The sequence below is a fragment of the Empidonax traillii genome, unplaced genomic scaffold (assembly GCF_003031625.1).
Source record: "Empidonax traillii isolate 1590-97213 ecotype Southwest subspecies unplaced genomic scaffold, ASM303162v1 scaffold125:size1524877, whole genome shotgun sequence".
NCBI lineage: Eukaryota > Metazoa > Chordata > Aves > Passeriformes > Tyrannidae > Empidonax > Empidonax traillii.
The window spans coordinates 921,520-940,961 of NW_020955318.1; the positions used below are offsets into that span (position 1 = coordinate 921,520).

General features: G+C 42.8%; 1 protein-coding gene across 1 annotated transcript in view; it reads right to left on the bottom strand.

Annotated features, from left to right (window-relative positions):
* Positions 1 to 11,922, bottom strand: part of PPARGC1A (PPARG coactivator 1 alpha) — a 372,463-nt gene extending 360,541 nt beyond the window's left edge. The window contains exon 1 of the mRNA XM_027883347.1: positions 11,631 to 11,922. Coding sequence (XP_027739148.1) covers positions 11,631 to 11,717 — 87 coding nt within the window. The 5' untranslated portion in view covers positions 11,718 to 11,922. The remainder of the gene's footprint in view (positions 1 to 11,630) is intronic.
* Between the last annotated feature and the right edge of the window lie 7,520 nt (positions 11,923 to 19,442).

Here is a 19,442-nt window from a genome sequence, read left to right on the forward strand (position 1 = left end):
TCAACAAGAATAACAAAAATTAAACAAGCTTGCTTGTTTAATTTTTGACAGCAATTTTTGTAATTTATAAATTTTTTTTTCATTCATTTTAACAGCAATTGCTGCTGTTTTGTTTTTTCCATACCTTGCCATTTATTTTATGTAACAATCAAGAACAAGAAGTGCAAGAAAGAAATCACAAAACTAAGAGTTTCTTCACATGAACAGCTCCCTTTTCCACAAAACTGGGTTGTGCCTACCAGCAGACTTAAAAATAGACAGACATCAATGTTAAAGGTCCAAATCACTATGCTAAACACAAAAGGGAAGAGAATGTTTGAAACATGGCAAATATTTTCCGGTTTTCACCTAGAGAATTCCTTTCAAAGACAGAAGTCACAGATGAAGACAACAAAAAATTTAATGAGGTGTCTGTGAAGTGTTGACCCAAACAGATCTAAAACAACTGTGAGCTGCCTTACAAAACAACAATATTAATACACAATATGCACCAAAATTAACTAGCCTTTATATTTACCATTTTTGTCTCAACTTTATTAGTTATACATGTAAATAGTATTTCCTCTTTTCAGTTTTAAACCTTTCATGGTTTTAAAAGGTTTTGTGCAGTGGAAAGTATTTCTTCTTTTCATTTTTATCATGGTTTTAAAACTTACTGTGCAATAGAAAGGTCCCTTTTGTCATGGATATGTCCAAAATTTTCCTTATAATGCTGTTTGCATTGGTCTGTCCAGATTCACATTCATTAAAAAACCCTGCCCCTTTTCTAAAGGCATTCTCTAACCCCACCATAAAAGGAAAAAAAAAAAAGAATCAATTCATAAGCCTCCCCTAATTAACTTTACTTCCCAAAAAAGCCACACATCTGTTTTCACAGCTGGAAATGATTCAACCATTCGTAACCAGAGAAAAGCCCCAGTGTGTTAAAATATTCTAGCCAAAAACTGACACTCCAGCAAAGATGGCTACCATGCCAGCACAATCTGAGAAGCTGTTAGGACAACCTTTATTTACACTGAAAGGGCATGAGAGATACTGATGCTATTACTACTAAACCAGCAAATCTTATTGGAAAGACACCACTCGTTGAAAATGGACAATGCAAAAGCACAACATGCATTTTACCAATCAAGCAGATTATAATTATGTGAGAACAGTGATGTACAATAATCCACTCTCTACCCACTTTCCTATAACAGATTCTGCAGGGCTCAGCTTCCGGAAAAAAAAAAATCCTTTGCAAATTGTTTTTTAATACAACTGTTATTATGAGTGTCAGAAAAATCAATTAACAATGCTGCCCTAACTCTTTAGGGAAAAAAAAAAAAAAAAGGACTTAGATAAATTGAAAAAGATTATGTTATTTCTTTTACAGCATTATTTTTATTCTGAAAGTGACATCAAAGAGCCACAATCCCCTCCTTCTCCCCCCCTCCCACCCCTCTTTTGGCTTTGACATCACACAGAGAGAAAAGTATTCCTTTCACTGTTTCTTGTATAGCTGGAGCATCCAAGCTCTGCACATTGTTATCACTTTCTATCCTTGAACATGAATTATTTTAATCCTCCAGCAATTAACAGTCTTTAGGATGAAAATAAAAAAAGGCTAGAAGTGCAACCTTACTTTTGTTTTGCTAATTTATCTGGTCAGTAGTTCATTCAACTCATTGTTTCACATGGCTAAATATTTAAGTGTGTGCATGTCCTACTTACAGTCCTTTTTCTTACCATTACATGTTTTCAGCCATATTTTTCCTTTTTTTTTTTTTTTTTAAACCTTGTTTACCATCCAAGGAGTTTCCTATCCTCAAGTATATTTCATGCATAGCTTTCTGTCACTGCACATAATTTTGCATTTTTAGAGCACTACCTATTCACAGGTTTTTGCTTGGGAGAAGAGGAATCATCTTTTATATGCAAATCCTTTTAACAAACAAAGAGACTGAACTGCCAATGAACAACTGGCAGGTTTCCTTTACCATTACCAGGTCTCCTTGATCTCCTCATTGCTTTCTTGCTCCCACTGCCATAATTACCATCAACACTTCTAATGCATTGGAAGCATGGCAAGTACTTGACAAACAAGATGGAAGGAAGGTTCTCTGTCCTTAAGATTCAGCTGTTTAAGGCCACAGTTCAGTACACCACACACTCATTGTAAGCAGTTCCCTCGACTTCACGTGTTTACAGTTGAGCAATTAAGCGGTCTGCTGGATCAAGGCCTAAGCAAACTATGAGCATAGAGAAGTTGCAGGCAGACATAATAAGCTTCAGGAATAAGAAGTCGAAGTTTAGCAGATACTTCAAGTCACAATAAGTTGTTGGACTCAAAAAAAAAAAAAAAAAACAATTAAAAAAAAAAGAAAACAAAGAGTTGAAGTGAGTTACCTTGTTGGAGCGACTTTGTGAGTTTTTACAAACCAGATAAATCTCTAACATTGTGAATTGCTCAGTCCAAGAAGCCTGTGACAACTGAGGATATGTTTTACGAAGCCATGCACACACTAAATTCAAGTTCCAGCAGCCCTTCAGGAATCATTACACCAGACGCTCATTCTACACTTAAAAAAACTTCACTGCAAATATGCAGTGTCATAACATTCCCCTTCTGCTCCAGCCTAAGACAGTTTGATGAGAAAGAGAAAAAAAGACACACTTATAGTCAAATTGAGAAAACAAGTAAATTTTCACAACCAACAGCTGCCTCAAAAATAAAATTATGAGAAAGCTCTATCCTAAACAATAGCTCCATGTTCTCTAAAGAAGGCTCTAAGGCTGAACACAGCACCTTAAATTGCAAGTGATGTTATTCCCATTCTATCTGGGTTTTCCCCCCCTCAATTACTTCAATGCTTGGTAGACTGGAGCAAATGAGAAAATACATCATTAGTCTTTTTTCAATTATTAGAAGAATAAAAAGCTATTGTTTATCTGATCTACAGAATGATCCAAGTATGGCAGCAGACATCATCCTAAAGAAACAAGCAACAGATGAATAGAGTGAAATGCAGCAGGCTGATGATGGGTTTTGGTCACTTTGTTCCATAGTTTTTCAAGCACAAAATAAGATTATCCAATTTTAATAATTAGGCAACAATGGTTTTCAAGACACTATTGATGAAAGCCTACATAATCTTCCTCAATGGCTTCATGACTTCACAAAGTCAAAGGAGAAAGTGTGGGGATAGAAAAAAACTGCTTATTGAGAGAAGCAACCAAGCAAACATCAAATCTAAAGCATCAGTCATAAACAAAAAGGCGTGGTGGTAACAGTAAACAGGGAGCAACTAAATTATGCAAAGGCTTTAAAAGGACAACAAGAAGAGGTCTAAAGACTAAAGCATTATATGAGGCAAAGTATGGACTTTAATTTGTATTCCTACATAAGGATAAAACACACACTAGGGGCAATCAAGAGAGTATGTACAACCAGGGCTTATATTGCATACAGACTGGATGGATACAATGGGGTTACCAGGGACGACTGTGAGAAAAAGGCTGATGAATTCAGGTTGACAGGAGATGATGTAGGTGCTGACTTTATGGTCAGAGCTTTGGGGGATTAGAAATAAACATATATGCAAACCAGTAGGTAGAAAATCATCAGAATTTAGAAAGCCTCTTTGAAAGGAAGGGGTTGAAAATGATGCTTGGATTATGTCCTTTAGTGATACGAAGAAAGCCTGCAATGGGAAGAGAATAAGAGTGATTCTGGACTGCTTCTCACATTCACTTTGGCTGTGGAGTGGTATTTTTCCAAGCATGAATAACTCTGTATAATACAGAAACATATCGCAGCTACTGACAGTGAAAACTTGTTTTGTGAAGTTCAAACTAGTAAACTCATTGAAGTACAAGTTATTATCTTCCTCTACAGTAGAGACTTACAGCATTCACTCACTCAAGCACCTGTAATAACGTCTCGTCTCTTCTTTATCCTTCTAATAACCAGGACATAGATTATGAGTTCAAAAGTGGCAGAAAAATTCACATCACCTTCAGCAGGCTTTGGATACAGCCTACAACACATACTCTTCATTCTTCTCTCCTCTACAATTTCAATCCTAATCTACTAATTCCAGAATATTGTGAAGCTCTCTAATCATCATCAGCATGATTTGTGCTCAGTACTCCCCTTCTGGAACATTTGTACAGGTGAATATACATGAGTAAAGCTTCAAACAAGGACTACAGAGGCAATCTGCAGTTTAAAAAATGCATATATTGCGTGGCATGTATTTTGTGAGGGGGGTGATTAAATATTCTATAAGCAATTACTAAATTGTCAATAGAATTCAATAAATGTTGTTTAAAAAAAACTCTAATTATTTGTTACAATAACCAGCAACTATTGCCATTTTGTTTGTGAAGGTTTGTAAACTACTTCCATTTGAGAAGTAATTGATTCCATTTTTATCATTTGCTCAAGTTTATGTGGTTGTTCACATCCAAAGAGATGATAACATCTATTTGCAGCAAATTATACATTATAATTCCTCATTCAAAAGCTGTAATGGAAAACAAAATGCTAATTTATGCTGTAAACGGAAGTACAGAATCATAATCACTCATTGTTAACATTAGGAACTAAATTGCTCTTGCAAATAATAAAATGGGTTAAAAATGTGGAGGGCTTTTTCAAGCCGAAGTACCAGTGCCTCTTACTCACTCGTGTGTTATAATACAAGTGATCAAACGAACCTTTCCTCTTCATGCCAACGCAAACTACCCCTTTTTGAGGGAAAGAATAATGGCCTTATGATTGCAACACAAGGATGAATGTCAAGTGACCCATTCTACCCACGAGTCTCCAAACAGCTTCCCAAATATGGGCTTCCATGTGCCCTCTGCAAACCTGAGTGTATGCAGGGGCTGTCTACACAAGCAAGCAACGAGGAATGGTAAGACTGGAAGAGTCAGACAGCTGGTGCTGAGGATCCAACATCTATACGACACCCTTTGTACCAGCTATGGCTGATTATTTAACTTCATCCTAGCTCTGGTCTCATCTCATTAGCTGATAATCAATTCCTAGCTCAAATGCACTAGGGGTACTCCTGGAACACATCCTGTGGTCCAGCTTTATCAGAAAGGAATTCCGTTCACTTGCAACAAGATCAACCTACAACACTAACCAAAGCACAGCAGAGTCAGGATGAACACAGCACACTCCTGCCTCCAAAAGAAGCGCTAGCCTAGACACACCTTTCATCATTTTGGGTCACAGTGAGTTCATATGGAACCGCAAATACCCAATTTCTCCTTCCACAATTAGCACTGCAGTGTCACAAGTGCTATATCTAGAGCAAGGGACGCTCTGCTATTAATCTCTCTTCACCTTAATTTTACCTTTAGAGACAAGGCAGTAATACACAGCTTTGTAGCAGAAGGAGAATCTTAACTGCCACTTGTAGAGAAGACAGGGTCTAGGACAAAAAATATTGCAGAATTATTTGGTTTCCGTCCTTTTTAGCAACTTCACAGTCCTGTAAGTTTTAAATGTAAATGGAGATTTGCTCACACAGCTAACAGACACATCACAGGAAATTTAGAAAACCACCAAAACATTAGGACTGTGCACCTGCTCTTCCACATTTCATTAAGCCTCTACACCTAAACGTACATCAGGTTCTCTCCTACGTGCATCCGTTGTGCTGGTATCCCTCAGTGATACCTTCTGGTCATGGCGAGACAAACTGGATCACAGGCATCCACACCGCCTCAGGAAAAAACATTAAAAACCCCATTAACTTTTGGTAAGTCAGATCAGATCATTACAGTCTAAATTATAAATGCCAGATAATATGTTAAAGAAACATGTATATGTTAGTAAATAAGCTGATATTTGTAAACAAGCCTCTCCTAGCTTACATTATTATATTACATTAGGGCTCAAATCCCTGTAAAAGAGCTGATTTGCCAGCCTTTTTCAGTTATTAGTATTAAAAAAATACAATTATGTTATCAAAAAATGAAAATTGCCTCTTAGATGACCAAAAGAAAGTTCCACTGCTTCATGTAGTAAATCATTTTACTGCTGCCCTTTTATATTTAATACCCTTCTGCAGTACACATTTATCTCTACACTAGCAAAGTGTACTCATTGATTTCCTATGGTCTCTCTGGAAGAAGGTTCTGCTTCCCTGATGATGAGTACAAAGGGTGGATGACCCCATTCTCATTCCAATGCAAACCCTGCACTTTTACATTTCTGCTTAGACCACATGAGCATTTGACCAGCTAAGAACTCCCTGCCCTCTTCCTTCAGAACACATTGCTAGAACTACTGACATTTTCTCCCGAATACATCTGTATTTTTGAAAATCCCATCTTATGTATAAAGCACTCAACTGCATTAGTTCATCAGCCCTAACTGTAACTTAAAATTTTCACGAGCTTTTCCTCTAAACTAAGACGTGACAATAATGTCTTGACCATTTTCTGCATATGCTTGAAACTTGCATTATTGTGCTCTACTGTATAAACTATTTAGCTGGTTTGCTCTGGGCCAAGAGAAAATGTTTTTTTCACAGTTTAAACAATGCTTTTTTTGCTAAACAAGCCTACTGTTGGAATACAGTTTTCAAAGTTACTGTGTTGAATGACCAATTAAGGCATTAATCTCTGAAAGAAGGAGAATCATGTATAACAATATTTTTTTTAAAGTCTATTACCTGCTTTTATTAAACTACATCTTTCTCATTATCCTATCATTTATCTTATGCTGGGATGTCAAGAAAATAGGTCTCTTCGGTTTCACTTTCACTTTTACTGCTGTTTTCTCAGCTTTGTGAATGAATACCCTCGGAAACAGAAAAGTCAGAAAAATTTCAAGTCCACGATTCACTCTTTTTTAAAACTACCATACATTTTCTGTTAATACTAAACCAGGATTGCCTTTTTTTTTCTTTTATCAGCCTCCTTTTAATTTGCAGAGATGTTACAAGCTCTGCTAACATGTAACTAAATAGAATGGGTTTATTCCATTAGTTTTCACAGCCAAACAAGGTACAACTATTGACTCAGTGTTCTTCCACTGAAGAAAAACATCTTCAAAAATCATGAAGGGCATTGTCCAATCTTGTGCAGATTGGTATCTCTCATTCAACATTCCCGTACACACACACACTTAGTATATGCTATATACATGCAGTGCATTAACACAACTAATCTAGCATATTTCCAAACTTCAGAGTTCTATTATTTAAATTTAAAAAAAAAAAAAATCCAGAAACATGGAAACAAAAGTAAGTCAGAAAGCCTCAGTGGCTACAGACCAAAACAGAAGTGGCCATGGGACTTACTTTAGTTAAAAGAAGAAAATGCATAAAAGCAATATACTATACTCAGTCCAGCTCCCCAAAAATACTGGCAGAAAGCTCTGTCTGTATTGGGGTGCTTTTGTCCCTGCATATGTAAAGACAAAGAGTGGAGCCACAAGGTTGGCTCTTAGCTTTGTCTTTCACTGACTTACTCATATGTGCAGAATACATTTTGTCAAAATATATTGTATAATGTACTCCCATGTTTGAAAACACAGGACAAAGAAATGGTGCCAGGTAATAAGCCCATAGCTGAATGTTGCAGGGAAAAATCTCTGAAATAATGGCATCAATCAGGCAGCATACACCTCTCAATTTACTTCTATACTGCAAGGATTTTGAGGTCAAATTAAAATAAGTACCCAGATTTATATGTTAGTCATAGGATTTCATTCATGAACTACATTTCAAATTATTTTCAAGCCCTTCCCAACCACACAGATTAGTAACACAATAACGTATCCAATTCTGAACTGTAGAATGAGAAATAATTAATACAAATAATGCTGCCAGTGCAGCATGGACAGGTTATGCCCAAGAATATTACTGCTCTTGCAAGGCTGAATACCCTCTCTGCAGTACTTAAGAATTGCTGCTCTTTACTCATGACTACTAATTAAGAAACGGATGTAAAGAAAATTTCCAGAAGATATACTCAGGAAGGTCCTGGCAAAAATAAAGAACTCAAAGTAGAATGTTTATTGCTGGTCTAAAAATGCAGATCACAGAATGAATCAACAGGAAATCTGATGGATATTGCTTCACTTCAGGTTTACACACATTGGCAAGACAACACAGGTAAGCTTATGCAACCACACTTCAAAGATCTCAAGATTTAAGTCTACAAGTTTGTCTAGTCCAGAATGTAGCGTAATGGTTAAGTCCCTGTACTATAACAACTACAAAAAGAGACAGAAAACTTCAGAAGAATACTCAGTATTTCTGGAGTTATCCTTATTAATGCAAAGTCTTATTTGTAACTAATATAAAACCTTATATGCTGGAAGACTATCTCAGAAATTGATCCAAACCAGACTTCATAAAGTTTCTAGACACGATTTTCCAATACAAGCTTTTTTGTGATGCACTTTGGATTTTAATATGCAATGGAAAAGTTCCTTGCAAGAATATTGCCAACAAATCACACATATAAGTTTGAGCTTAAAAACGAACTGCAATAACGCACCAAAAATATAAAAGCTGAAATACATCTCTTAACCTCCCTGAATTATAAAGTAAACATTCTAGCTCTCTTTCAAAGATGCTGGATGGTATATTATGCTTCTAGAAGATGTCACTGTTCTCTTCAACCTGACTGGTTCCACTGTTAAAGTCTTATTTTGCTTACTTATACTCTCATTAAAGCCTTGAGATGCCAGGAAAAGATTCTTTTTAGTAAGCTATGGCTGAGCCACTATTGATATTATACAAGGGATCCTTTTACCTCGTACTAGATGTTGAGAGTGCATTATATTGATCTAGGAATAAAAAACTATTTTTCCAGTAGTCAACCCATCTTCTCATCTCAGCACTTTGTTTTGAAGTTTTTCTGTTTGCTGCTTTGTTTTAAACAGAGTATAGAAGACAAAATCTATTTTGGCTATGTTGCTATATTTAGCAAGAAGAAACGGTTTACAAGCGCTTTTTTTTTTTTTTTTGATGCAATTCAGGTAAAAACAAACAAACACGAATATGGCTGACTGTCAAATCTAAGCCAACTCTGCCTTTTTAAGTGTTAAAACTTGTGAGAAAAAGCTATTTGCAACAAAATCCCATATTCATTTTTATTTCATATTCAGACTAACATCTACTGCTAATCCTCAGCTGGTGAATTTGACTGATGTAAATGCTAACGTAATACGCAAAAGATGAAAATAGAAAGGAGCCTTGAGCACCAGAAAGAATATGTGTCTTAAAAATTCTTCTCATCTTCACCCTGGAAAGTCTTGCAAGCTCATCTGTTCCCGTTGTAATGCTATGTAATGATTACACCTTCTCCTTCGAAACGCCTTTCCTAATCATGCATATTTAATTCAACTTTGTGTATATACCCTACAGTTTGTATAGTCCTTCTATAAATAGACCTTCTGCATCCTGAATTATCTCCCGCGTTTTCCCTTAGATACAGTTCAACACTGGTATTTAGAATAGATCAACTCTGGATTTGCCAGCAATTCCTCCTGCTTCCATTGTGATACGAGCTTGCTCTCCTGAAAGGGGATGTAAGGGAACCTATCATTTCACAATGCTATCCTTTCACCGAACTGTTTCGCTACAGAATGAAACTAACTTTAGATAAAGGAGCTGGTTTAAACCTGATTTTATTGTCTGTGTTCCTAACCATTTTCTCCCTCTGATGGTTTCAAAGGAGTCTTCCCTGTGACTGCCTGCCTTTTGTACCAGGCATGAGCCTTTCTGAAATCCCGGTGACTCGCACGGGCTCGCATTTAGCAGGATGATAACGTACGTTCTGTGCTCACACAAACACCCTGGCACCCGGTGTGTGCCCTCGGTACGTGCAGAAGAACACACACCCGGTGCGGGCTCGCTCGCACCGGCCACCCCGAGCCGCGGCGAGCGCGGCGCGACCTCCCGCCTGCTGCCGGCCCCGGTCGGCCGGGCAGCCGAGCGCCGGGGCCGAGAGTGCGGGCAGCCCGCGCCGGGGCCGAGAGTGCGGGCAGCCGAGCGCCCGGGCAGCCCCGCCGCGCTCCCGGCCCCGCCACCGGCGGCCCCGGACGGCTTCGCCGAGCCTGAGGGGCTCCGGCGCGCCCGGGAGACGGCGGTTCGGCGCTGGCTCTGGGTTTGAGGAGCGCCTGGTCCCCACACGAGCCCCCCGGTCCTCGGCGCACGCCAGCCTGACTTGTTCCCCGCCGGGAAGGCTCTCCCCGGCCGGGGCGGCACACTCGGCAGCTGTGCCCGGCACGGGGCGGGCGCCTGCCGAGATGGGCCCGGCGGGGCTCCGATCGCACCCGGGACACAAATACAGGAATTTATTTATTTATTTATTCGGCTGCTTCGGACGAGCCGGCTGTCAGGGCTCTGGAGCCCCACCGCGCCCGGCCGCTACCAGAGGGCAGCCCCGCTCCTCGCCGCTCGGCGTTCGGAACTCCTGGAATGGGGAGGTGCGCGCGGCTGCCCGATGCCTCGCCGTGAGGTGCAACCTCAGACTGGCAACTCCTACTCGGGGGGGTTCGGTCCCCTGGAAAGCCGGGCCGTGGGCCGCACGTTTTCCCCCGAGCTCAGCGGGCTGTGCCCCCGCAGGGAGGGAGCGGGGAGGTGACCCCCCTCACTCACCCCCCCGGCTCTCCCGCCCCCCCGCGGGCACCGCTGCCCGCACAGCCCAGGGCGCCTCCAGCCCGCTCCGCTGCCAGCTTCCATCCGCTGCCCAACTTTTCCTGTCACGCCAGCGCCAGAAACCCCCTTCCCCACGCACGCACGCACACACACACCGGTGTAGTTTATAAATGACAGTTGCCTGTAGACTTTCACCAGACAAGCAGCGGGGGCAGCAGACTACAACAGTTATTTAATTAAAGACGCTTCGGAGGCTCCCAGAATAGCTCTCTACCTCTGAGGCGCGAATTCTGGTTTCCCCCTGCTCTCCCCCACTGCCTCGCCAGCCGCCCCCCGCTGCCCGAGCCCCGGCGGGGGCGGCAGGGACGGGCCCGGCCGGCGTTACCCGGCTGGGCGCTCCGCATTGCACAGTCATCAAAGTTAAGTGCGGGGAGGGGGAGTCGGGGTGAATCAGGAGGAGAGACGGGTGAGCAGAACTATTTCCACCTAGGCAGGATCCGAAATTTTTACGGGTCGGAATGCGTATGCAGCCATTTCCGAGGAAGGGGGACACGGGTGCGGTAGGGTCCCTCTCGCACGCAGCCTGTCACTCGCACCCTGCTCCCTCTGCCCGGCAAACTCGCCCGGCTGCCTCGGTGTGGTCCCTCAGCGCAGCCGAGGGCAGGCTCGGGGCACTCCGCTCGAGTTGCCCGGCTGAGCACCGAGTTGCTCCCGGGCATCGCGCAGCACTCCGCGGGCTACGGCTCCCGCTCCTCAGTTCTCCTCACGCTCCTCTTCCTCACGGGAGGGGCGGGGGCGGAGGGAAGGGGCCCGAAAGGCTCAAGGGAAAAGGCTCTTTTCTCTCATTTCTTTTCTCGGCTAATTCAACACCTCCTCCCCGTCCCCACAACACACGTACACGCTGAACAGAAACACTTCCAGACCCTTCCTGCACACACTGGCACCACCTTCCTCTCCCCCGACCAGCCGGGCGGGCGCAGCGGCGGCGAGCGCGCAGCACCGGCCACCTCTTACCTGGTTGTAGGAGGTCTCCCAGGAGGAGGTGTAGTTGTAAAAGAAGGAGGAGAAGCAAGCGTCTTCCGACAGCCCGCAGCCAGCCATCCTCTGGGAGCAAAACCTCTTCGGGAAGGCGCGAGCAGCCCTCGCAAACTCTTGCCTCTTGCGGGGTCGCTGCCGGCGCCGCCGCCGCTGTCCCCGCGGAGTGGTGCCGACAGCTTCGCGCTGGCGGCGGGCGGCGCGGTGCGTGCGGGGCAGCGGGGCTGGGAGGACGGGAGGCTGGCTGGCTGGCTGGATGGAGGCGCGGGTGCCGCGTGTCTGTGCGTGTGTGAGCGCGGCCGTTCGCGGCGGCACCGAGGGCCGGGGCCGGTCACGTGCGCGCGCTCGCTCCGCCGCCGCCGCCGCCGGGGACGGGCCGCGCTACAGACCCCGGCACTGGATCACCAGCGCCGGGCGCCCTCGCCATGCCCGCCCGCCCGCTCGCCCGTCCCCGCTCGGCAGCGCAGCCCCTGCGCACGGGAACGAGGGGGCGCCTGCGGGACCTGCGGCCGCACCGCGGCGGGGAAGGAGCAGGGAAGTGGCGACGCGCGTCCTCCCCCGCCGCGCCGGGGCAGCGCCTCCGCGGGCGGGCCCGCCCTCCCGGCCGCGGCCCGGCCTCCCCGCCCCGCCCCGCGCCCGGCCCCGCCGCGCAGCACCGCGGTGCGCTGCGCCCTCAAAGTTGTCGCTCGGTTCGCAGCCGGGAGGGCAGGGACCGGCCCCGCCGCTGCAGCCCGGCCGCGGGAGCCCGAGGGGAAAGGGGTGGGAAAACCAGCGGGAAACTTGTCCTCAGAGCCCCCAGCAAGAGCCCGTCCTGCCAGGTGCGATCTGCCCCGCTTTCTCCTCTCGCGGGGTGTTTGCCTCAGCACCCCCTTTGCGAGGAGAGGGAGAAAAGCGGGATTTTGGAGGGTTTTTTTAAGCGTGTCAGTGACCGTAGGAGCGGCCCCGGGACCGCACCGGGACACAAGGGACCCTCCGGGGGCCCCGGCCCTGAGGGAAGGGAGCACCTGACGGCCCATGCGCCGTCGTCACACTGCTCATCGCACACGGCGAGGTCATGCTCAACGTGGTGATTTTAAAGTATTTGTCAGGAAATCAGCGGTAATAGATTGGATCACGTTGACCCTGCTCCTTGAGTATTCCTCATCCTCCTTGCAAACCCAGCAACTTGAGCGCAATCCTCTGACAAGGGGAACATTGTCCTCATTAGCTAGCATTGATAATCACAAAACTCGGCTAATTATAAATGTAAAGCAAGTAATGTAGGTGGGTTTTTTTTCCAGAATAACTGTTCTAACAGTTTCATAAAGGAATATGTTCTTCATATTTAAAAAATACTCTGTTTGCTTCTGAAGCATAACTGGGAGGGGCAGTAGTTTGTTGAGCAGCACCCAGTTGTCATTACAGCCCACAGCTATTGATGGAAAAGACTAGACAGTTCTGTAGCACACATGACCCAAGGCCCAGTGAAGTTCCTTGCTCCCTCTCACCTGATACTTCAAGGAAGAAAACGCCATTTCGTAATAGCTATGGAATCCTCTGGCCATTCCATTTGTTGTGGAAACAACTGTGCCATGAGTGTGGAATACCGTGAAACACACCTGAGTGTAGCAGTAGAAAGTCGGTATTTTGATGTTGAGTTGATGTGGCCCAAAAGGCAACTAGCCAAGAATTCATCATCCAGAGGAATCTTTGTCCCGTGTGAGATCATAGAGCCTTTCATTCTGCCTTAAACCAGGTAAAAATACAACAGGAAGGATCCCAGCAACAGAATACGGAAACTTCATCAGAAACAAGGTGTTCACAGTGTTCACAATAATTTGTTTCTCAAATTGCTTCAGTATTTTCTTTCAGAGACTTCATCCTGTTTAGGCTGCTCATCAGTCCCTAAACTTACAAGTTTTTTATTTCAGCTTTTCAGACAGCAACAATTAAGGCATAAAATTCCTTGCCACTGCACCATCGTTCTTGAACTTCCTTTTGTCTGAGGGCTCAGTGTTCAAAGCATCTCACTTCTAAAATTTTAAGCAACTTCACATTGAATGTTTCATCTTCATATTAAGTCTTAGTGCATTCCATTAGGACTGTACTCTAGCACAGCCTGACCTCTGAGCTTTTTATTCTGTTCAGGTAAATTTTGCACTTTCCCTCCCCGCTCCTGCTCCCCTTCCACCCCCAGTATCTGATGAGTTTATTCACTTCAGTAAGTTTTACCCTACTTCCCTCTCCTCTAGTGACAGATATACTATCTGCCTCTCCCATGCCATGTTCTTTAGAAGTCTTAAAACAGATTATGGGTTGTTAACTGTTTGAGTTTTTTTCTTTTTCTGTCAAACATTGTTCCTCACCCTGCTGTTAACCATTTGGTCTAGCTAAAAATCTCTTCATTTGAATTTCAGAGAGTTCCCCTGGGGGGCCAGACTGGTAGGAGGTTAAGCTTAATTGCACAGTGATCAGTTACTAATGGAGATCCAGCTGTAGTCTTTGCTTGATAGCTGAACTACTCCGAACCTGTTCAAGGCCTCTGCAGAGCACACTTCTGCCGGCAGCCAAACAAGATCTGAAAACTTATTTATAGCATTATGTGTTACTCCTGCAGACCATTTGTAGATGTTTTCAGTCAACCAGCCATTACAGGAATAGCTAATAATCTATTTGTCCATCGCATGAGTTAGCACACTAACATCATTGTTACTGCGACGGTGGTGGTGAAGCAAAAAAACTTTGTATGCTGCTTCTATTACTAGAAGTGTGTAACCAAACATAATGAAATCCACAAATAGCTCTTGTCTAATATCCCATCCCAGTGCGCTAATAGCTCCATAGAAAAGAGGCTAAGAGTGTATTCAAGTTCTGTGGGCAGGAAGGAGTAAAGTGGAGATAAATAAACTCTTGTAAAGGACTTGGAAAAAATTGATTGGTGAGGGGTGGAGGAAACAGCAGAAGCCACAAAATGTTTGAAAAACAAAAGTAATCTCAGGATAACCATTAATACTCCATCTGTGCTGAAAAAAAAAGAGGCCTGGTGCAGATGGAACAGAGAAAATTACTCAAATTTCTTCAGAGACGCATAATACTGTGCAGTTAGGATGTGCCAGAGTACTAGATAAAGGCTGGCAAAGCAGCTAGAAAGGCATCTTATTAAATACAGTCTAGAATTTAATTTGGTTTGCTCTTTGCTTACATGTTTTCAGCTTAAAGATTTTCGAAGTTTATTAAATAAACTAGAAACTGGAGGCGGGGGTGGAGAGGTGGAGTTTTTTACTGCAAACCTATCTGGTTTGGGAATAAAGTGAATGAGGATGGAGCTTTTAAATGGGGCTGATTTGTCTTCTCACAGACAGCACATCCTCATTCCCATGAGGCTGTTGCACTGTGTTGGTTTTGGCTGGGATACAGTTAATTTTCTTCGCATTAGCTGGTGTGGGGCTGTGTTTTGGATTTGTGCTGAAGACTGTTGATAACACAGGGATGTTTTCGTCACTGCTGAGCAGTGCTGACACAGCGATAAGGTTTCTTCTGCCCCTCACCCCACCAGTAAGTGGGCTGGGGGTGCACAGTGAGTTGGGAGGGGACACAGCCAGGAGAGCTGACCCAAGGATATTCCATGCCCTGTGACATCATGCTCAGCATATACAGCTGGAGGAAGAAGCAAGAAGAGGAGACATTCAGAGTGATGGCATTTGTCTTCCAAGTCACTGTTACGTGTGATGGAGCCCTTCTTTCCTGGGAATGGATGAATACCTGCCTGCCCACGGGAAGTGGTGAATGAATTCTTGTTTTGCTTTGCCTGCATGCACAGCTTTTGCTTTACCTGTTAAACTGTCTTTATCTCCACAAATGAGTTTTCTCACTTTTATGACTCTCCCCCATCACACTGGAGGTGGGGAGGGAGCGAGGGGCTGCATGGACCTTATTGCTGGCTGGGGCTAAACCATGACATGCACAGAGACGAGACTGAGGCCAAGGACTGCTGTTTGAGCCAGTATTAGATCTGGTTTCACCAAGTGCCAGGCTTTTGCAGAGACTGCTCAAAGAGTAAACCAGTACCCCATTGCTACAGGCAAAAGCCAGAAGAGCTTTCTTTTCTTTATGCAGTGATCTCTCTTCACAGGGCAAAAGTCAAGAATTCAGATATTCTAAAATGTTAGAAGCTGTCCCTGTATCTTATTTGCAGGTTAAAAAAAAAAAAAAAAATCTTTCTACTTAGCCTATTCGTAAGTGCATAAAAAGTCAATTAAGACAGTTCATAAAAATTAAAGAGGAAAGGCTTTAAAAGTCCACTGATAGGTTTTCTATTAGGCTAATACTTTAAAGCTTCCTTAGCACCTTCCATCAAATTCTTTCATTTAGCTTTATGAACACCTCTGGAGCTATGTATTACATCTTTTTAATATTTGAGGAGATCAATAGTTTAAGTACCAGACCCTTGAAAAAGTCAAGCAACATTGTTAGACCATGTTTATAAAAGCAATTGGTCCCAGAGGAGCAAAAGCGTACTTAAAGCAGAAATAAGTGGAAATTTCAGAGTTTTTAGGTTTCTATTTAACTTTCAAGATAACTCGTGTCTATAAAACAAAAAAGTAAGATTAGACATAACTGAGAATCCAACTACAACTGGACGAGAACACAGGAACCATGGTCACCTTTAAAACAGCTTTTTAGTGTTCTGCTTTTTTTTTCACTGGCTTCTCACTGTATAAAATTCAGAAGACTGTTTTTCACCTTCACATGGCTACACAGCTTGGAGCACGTGTTCCAAGCTACCTGAGAAACATGGAGTTCCCAGAGGCAGCTTCCACATGTTGGATTCATCAACCTCACCCACGGGAGCTACAGGTGCAGATTTTCCAATATTAGCATAACAGATCAAGATTAACCAAAATTCAGCTTTTCCAAAGTGTCCTGGAATACCACTCCTAAACTTCAGTTACACAACACCACTTAAAAAAAACAAGGTTCTGCTGAATGAAAATTGCATTCAGGAAACTGGGTCGTTGAGCAAAATACAGAATTAGACACTCCCCATCCACTGAACAGTAGAATTTATCAGAGCCAGATTTTTTTGAAGTTCCGTTACGTCCAATATACTTGTCTGGATTGCACTATCACTGTTATATCTGAATACTTTCAAACAGTGCACTAAACCAGGTAACCAGCATCTACTTGTTCTTCCTCTCATCAAAAAGGCAACAGTATTGTGTTGGAGTCTTTGCTGTGTATGGTGAGAGAAGAAATGCTCAAAGGAACGGTCCTTAAAGCAGAAGGTCTTGAGATCCTACATGATTATCAGTTACTGTTGAAGTTTCTTTACCCTCTTGTCGTTACTGCACAGACAGGTTTTACCCTTATTTCAAAAAGTTGAGTTACAGCCAAGAAATAACTCTCACTGGCTTTGGCACTCCTGGTCTCTATCCCAGAGCTGAGTCCAGGCTGTTAAGAGCCTTCAAGAAGATTGTGTACCTAAGTTTTTCTAGGTTTGCTAGATGGTGAGGATTGCATATGCTGCTGTGCTAAAAAGATAACTGAAGCTGGATGGCTGCTAAGATAGGATAGCAGCTCCAAGAAAAAGAGGACCGCAGAAGAGTATTTTTTTGTCAGTGCTGCTGTGGGAGACCATCAGAAATGAGTAACAAGGTTTTCTCTAAAGCCATCTACATGCAAAGAGCAATTGAAAATACACAATCACCAAGAAAACGGTACATTTTTCAATATGTTTTGATCTCACCATCAGTCTATTATTTGCTTTGCCTGAGTTCAGATTCAGTTGCTTACTTTTCATCCATAAGCTAATTCCATCTAAGCAATCTAAGCATTGGGTCATTGTGGTAATTGAAGTTACATGAAATAGGCAACTGAATGAAGTAAAGCTGATTATTCAAAAGGAAAGAAGAAAAAAAAAAAAGTGCCAGGAGTTTTAAAGCTAGATTACATGAATTTTTGCTCATCTCAAAAATGCAGGAAATTATTTTCCTTGAATTCTGCAAGATCAAGTGTGCCACTGATTAAAACTTTGTCTGCTGAAGTGGAAGAGCAGAACACTGATGAGTTTGATTGTCCTGCAAGCAAGATATTTTCAATGAGACTGTTAACAAAATGAAGCCACTATGATAATTTAATTCCTAGTTCAGGCCTTCCAGCAGCTTTTCAACATGAGTAATCTCCATCAGTTCAATACCCCCAAAATTATAAATAACAACCAGTGAATATGTGCCATTCAAATGTCAGCAGGCATGAACTTATGAGGTAGCTCATAACTTTTAAAGCCTCACCAGCAATTAACAATGTAAATAAATTACTAAAGCCCTATCAGATTATAATTTCCCCAAAATAACATTCCTGTGATTATGTTTCTGTGATTATAGCTACGAAGTAACTAATCAGAGGTGGGGGGAATCCCAGAATAACCCAGTTTAGCAGGAATCAAGATGGTTGGCATGAGTCTCTGCCTTTAGTGCAAAGTATCTTCACATCTGAGAACATCCCCCAGCTATTCTGCCTGCTTCTGGGTACATTTGGCTCGTTAGCAAAATACTGAGTGATACAACAGGAGTAGACTCAGCATTATTTTACCAGTCATGGTAAAGATGTCATCTGAGAATGGATGCACTGAAAGGTACGATGAGAACTCCTGTCATCGCTCAGATAATGAAAAAGGCAGGAGGCTTCACCGTTCAGCACATTATTCAAAGCTGATTGATAAAGCAGTAGCACCTTCTCATCACAAACTGTATTACAGACATTCAAACAGTATTTAGCAACTCCTTTGGCACTGTATGCTGTATCATCTGGGGAGGAACGTGGAGGAGGGAGGAAGACAGACTCTGCCACACACTGTACAACTTGGGGGAATTGCATTTAGCAGTCTTTTGCACAATCCCAAGAACAGCCTTGATCAATACGGAATTCCATTTTTACACAAGAAATACCACAAAGAGGCAGCAAAGCCCCAGAAATAATTGATAGATATTTCAGAGGGATTTGACAGAACATTAACTTTGGATTTCTTCACTGACATCACATTACTTGAGCCACTTAAAAACAAAACAAAACAAAACAAAACAAAACCTTGCTAGGAGAAAACCTAGGTAGGCATTAGTACCAGACATGGGTTTGCAGCTTGTAAGCACATGTCCTTTCTTTGACATATTGGCCAAAATCAAGGGAAAGAGAAATCATTTTGCTCAAAGCCAGTTAGAGTGAATGCAATGAAAAGGCAATTACAATGGCTCTGCAATTTTTTTCCTCTTTTTTTAATGCTGAAGTTTTGTAAGTAATAAGAACAAAGATTTGCTGCTGCCTTTGTTCCTAATTTAGGAAGTTCTGTTCTCAGTCTAGAAAACATAGCATTGATAGAGTTGTTTTTATGATCAAATTAGTTTGATCAAGAGACAGCTAAAAAAAGCAAATTAATTTCTGAAACCTCACTGTACCTAATGAGAGATCTAAACATTAGTCTCATATCAAGCCAGTAAGACTACAAACGTTTGGATCCTTAAGCTTTACTTGCAAAAATAATATCAATTGCAGGCAATTATAGTGTGAAGAACAAATGTGATTATGAAGGAGATCACGAAGTAGGCCATTACCATTTCATATAATTGAATATTTTCCTATTAACTTTCCCTTCCACAATTCTCCTCCAGAGACAAACAGGTTTCTGTAGGCTGCAGAAAAATCAGAACTCCACCACCATGTTACTGTTCAGCCTCGTATTTGACAGTGCTTGAGAACGGAAAGAACAGACATTTGAATAGTGTTTGGATTTACACAGCAGCAAATCCAACAAGGAGC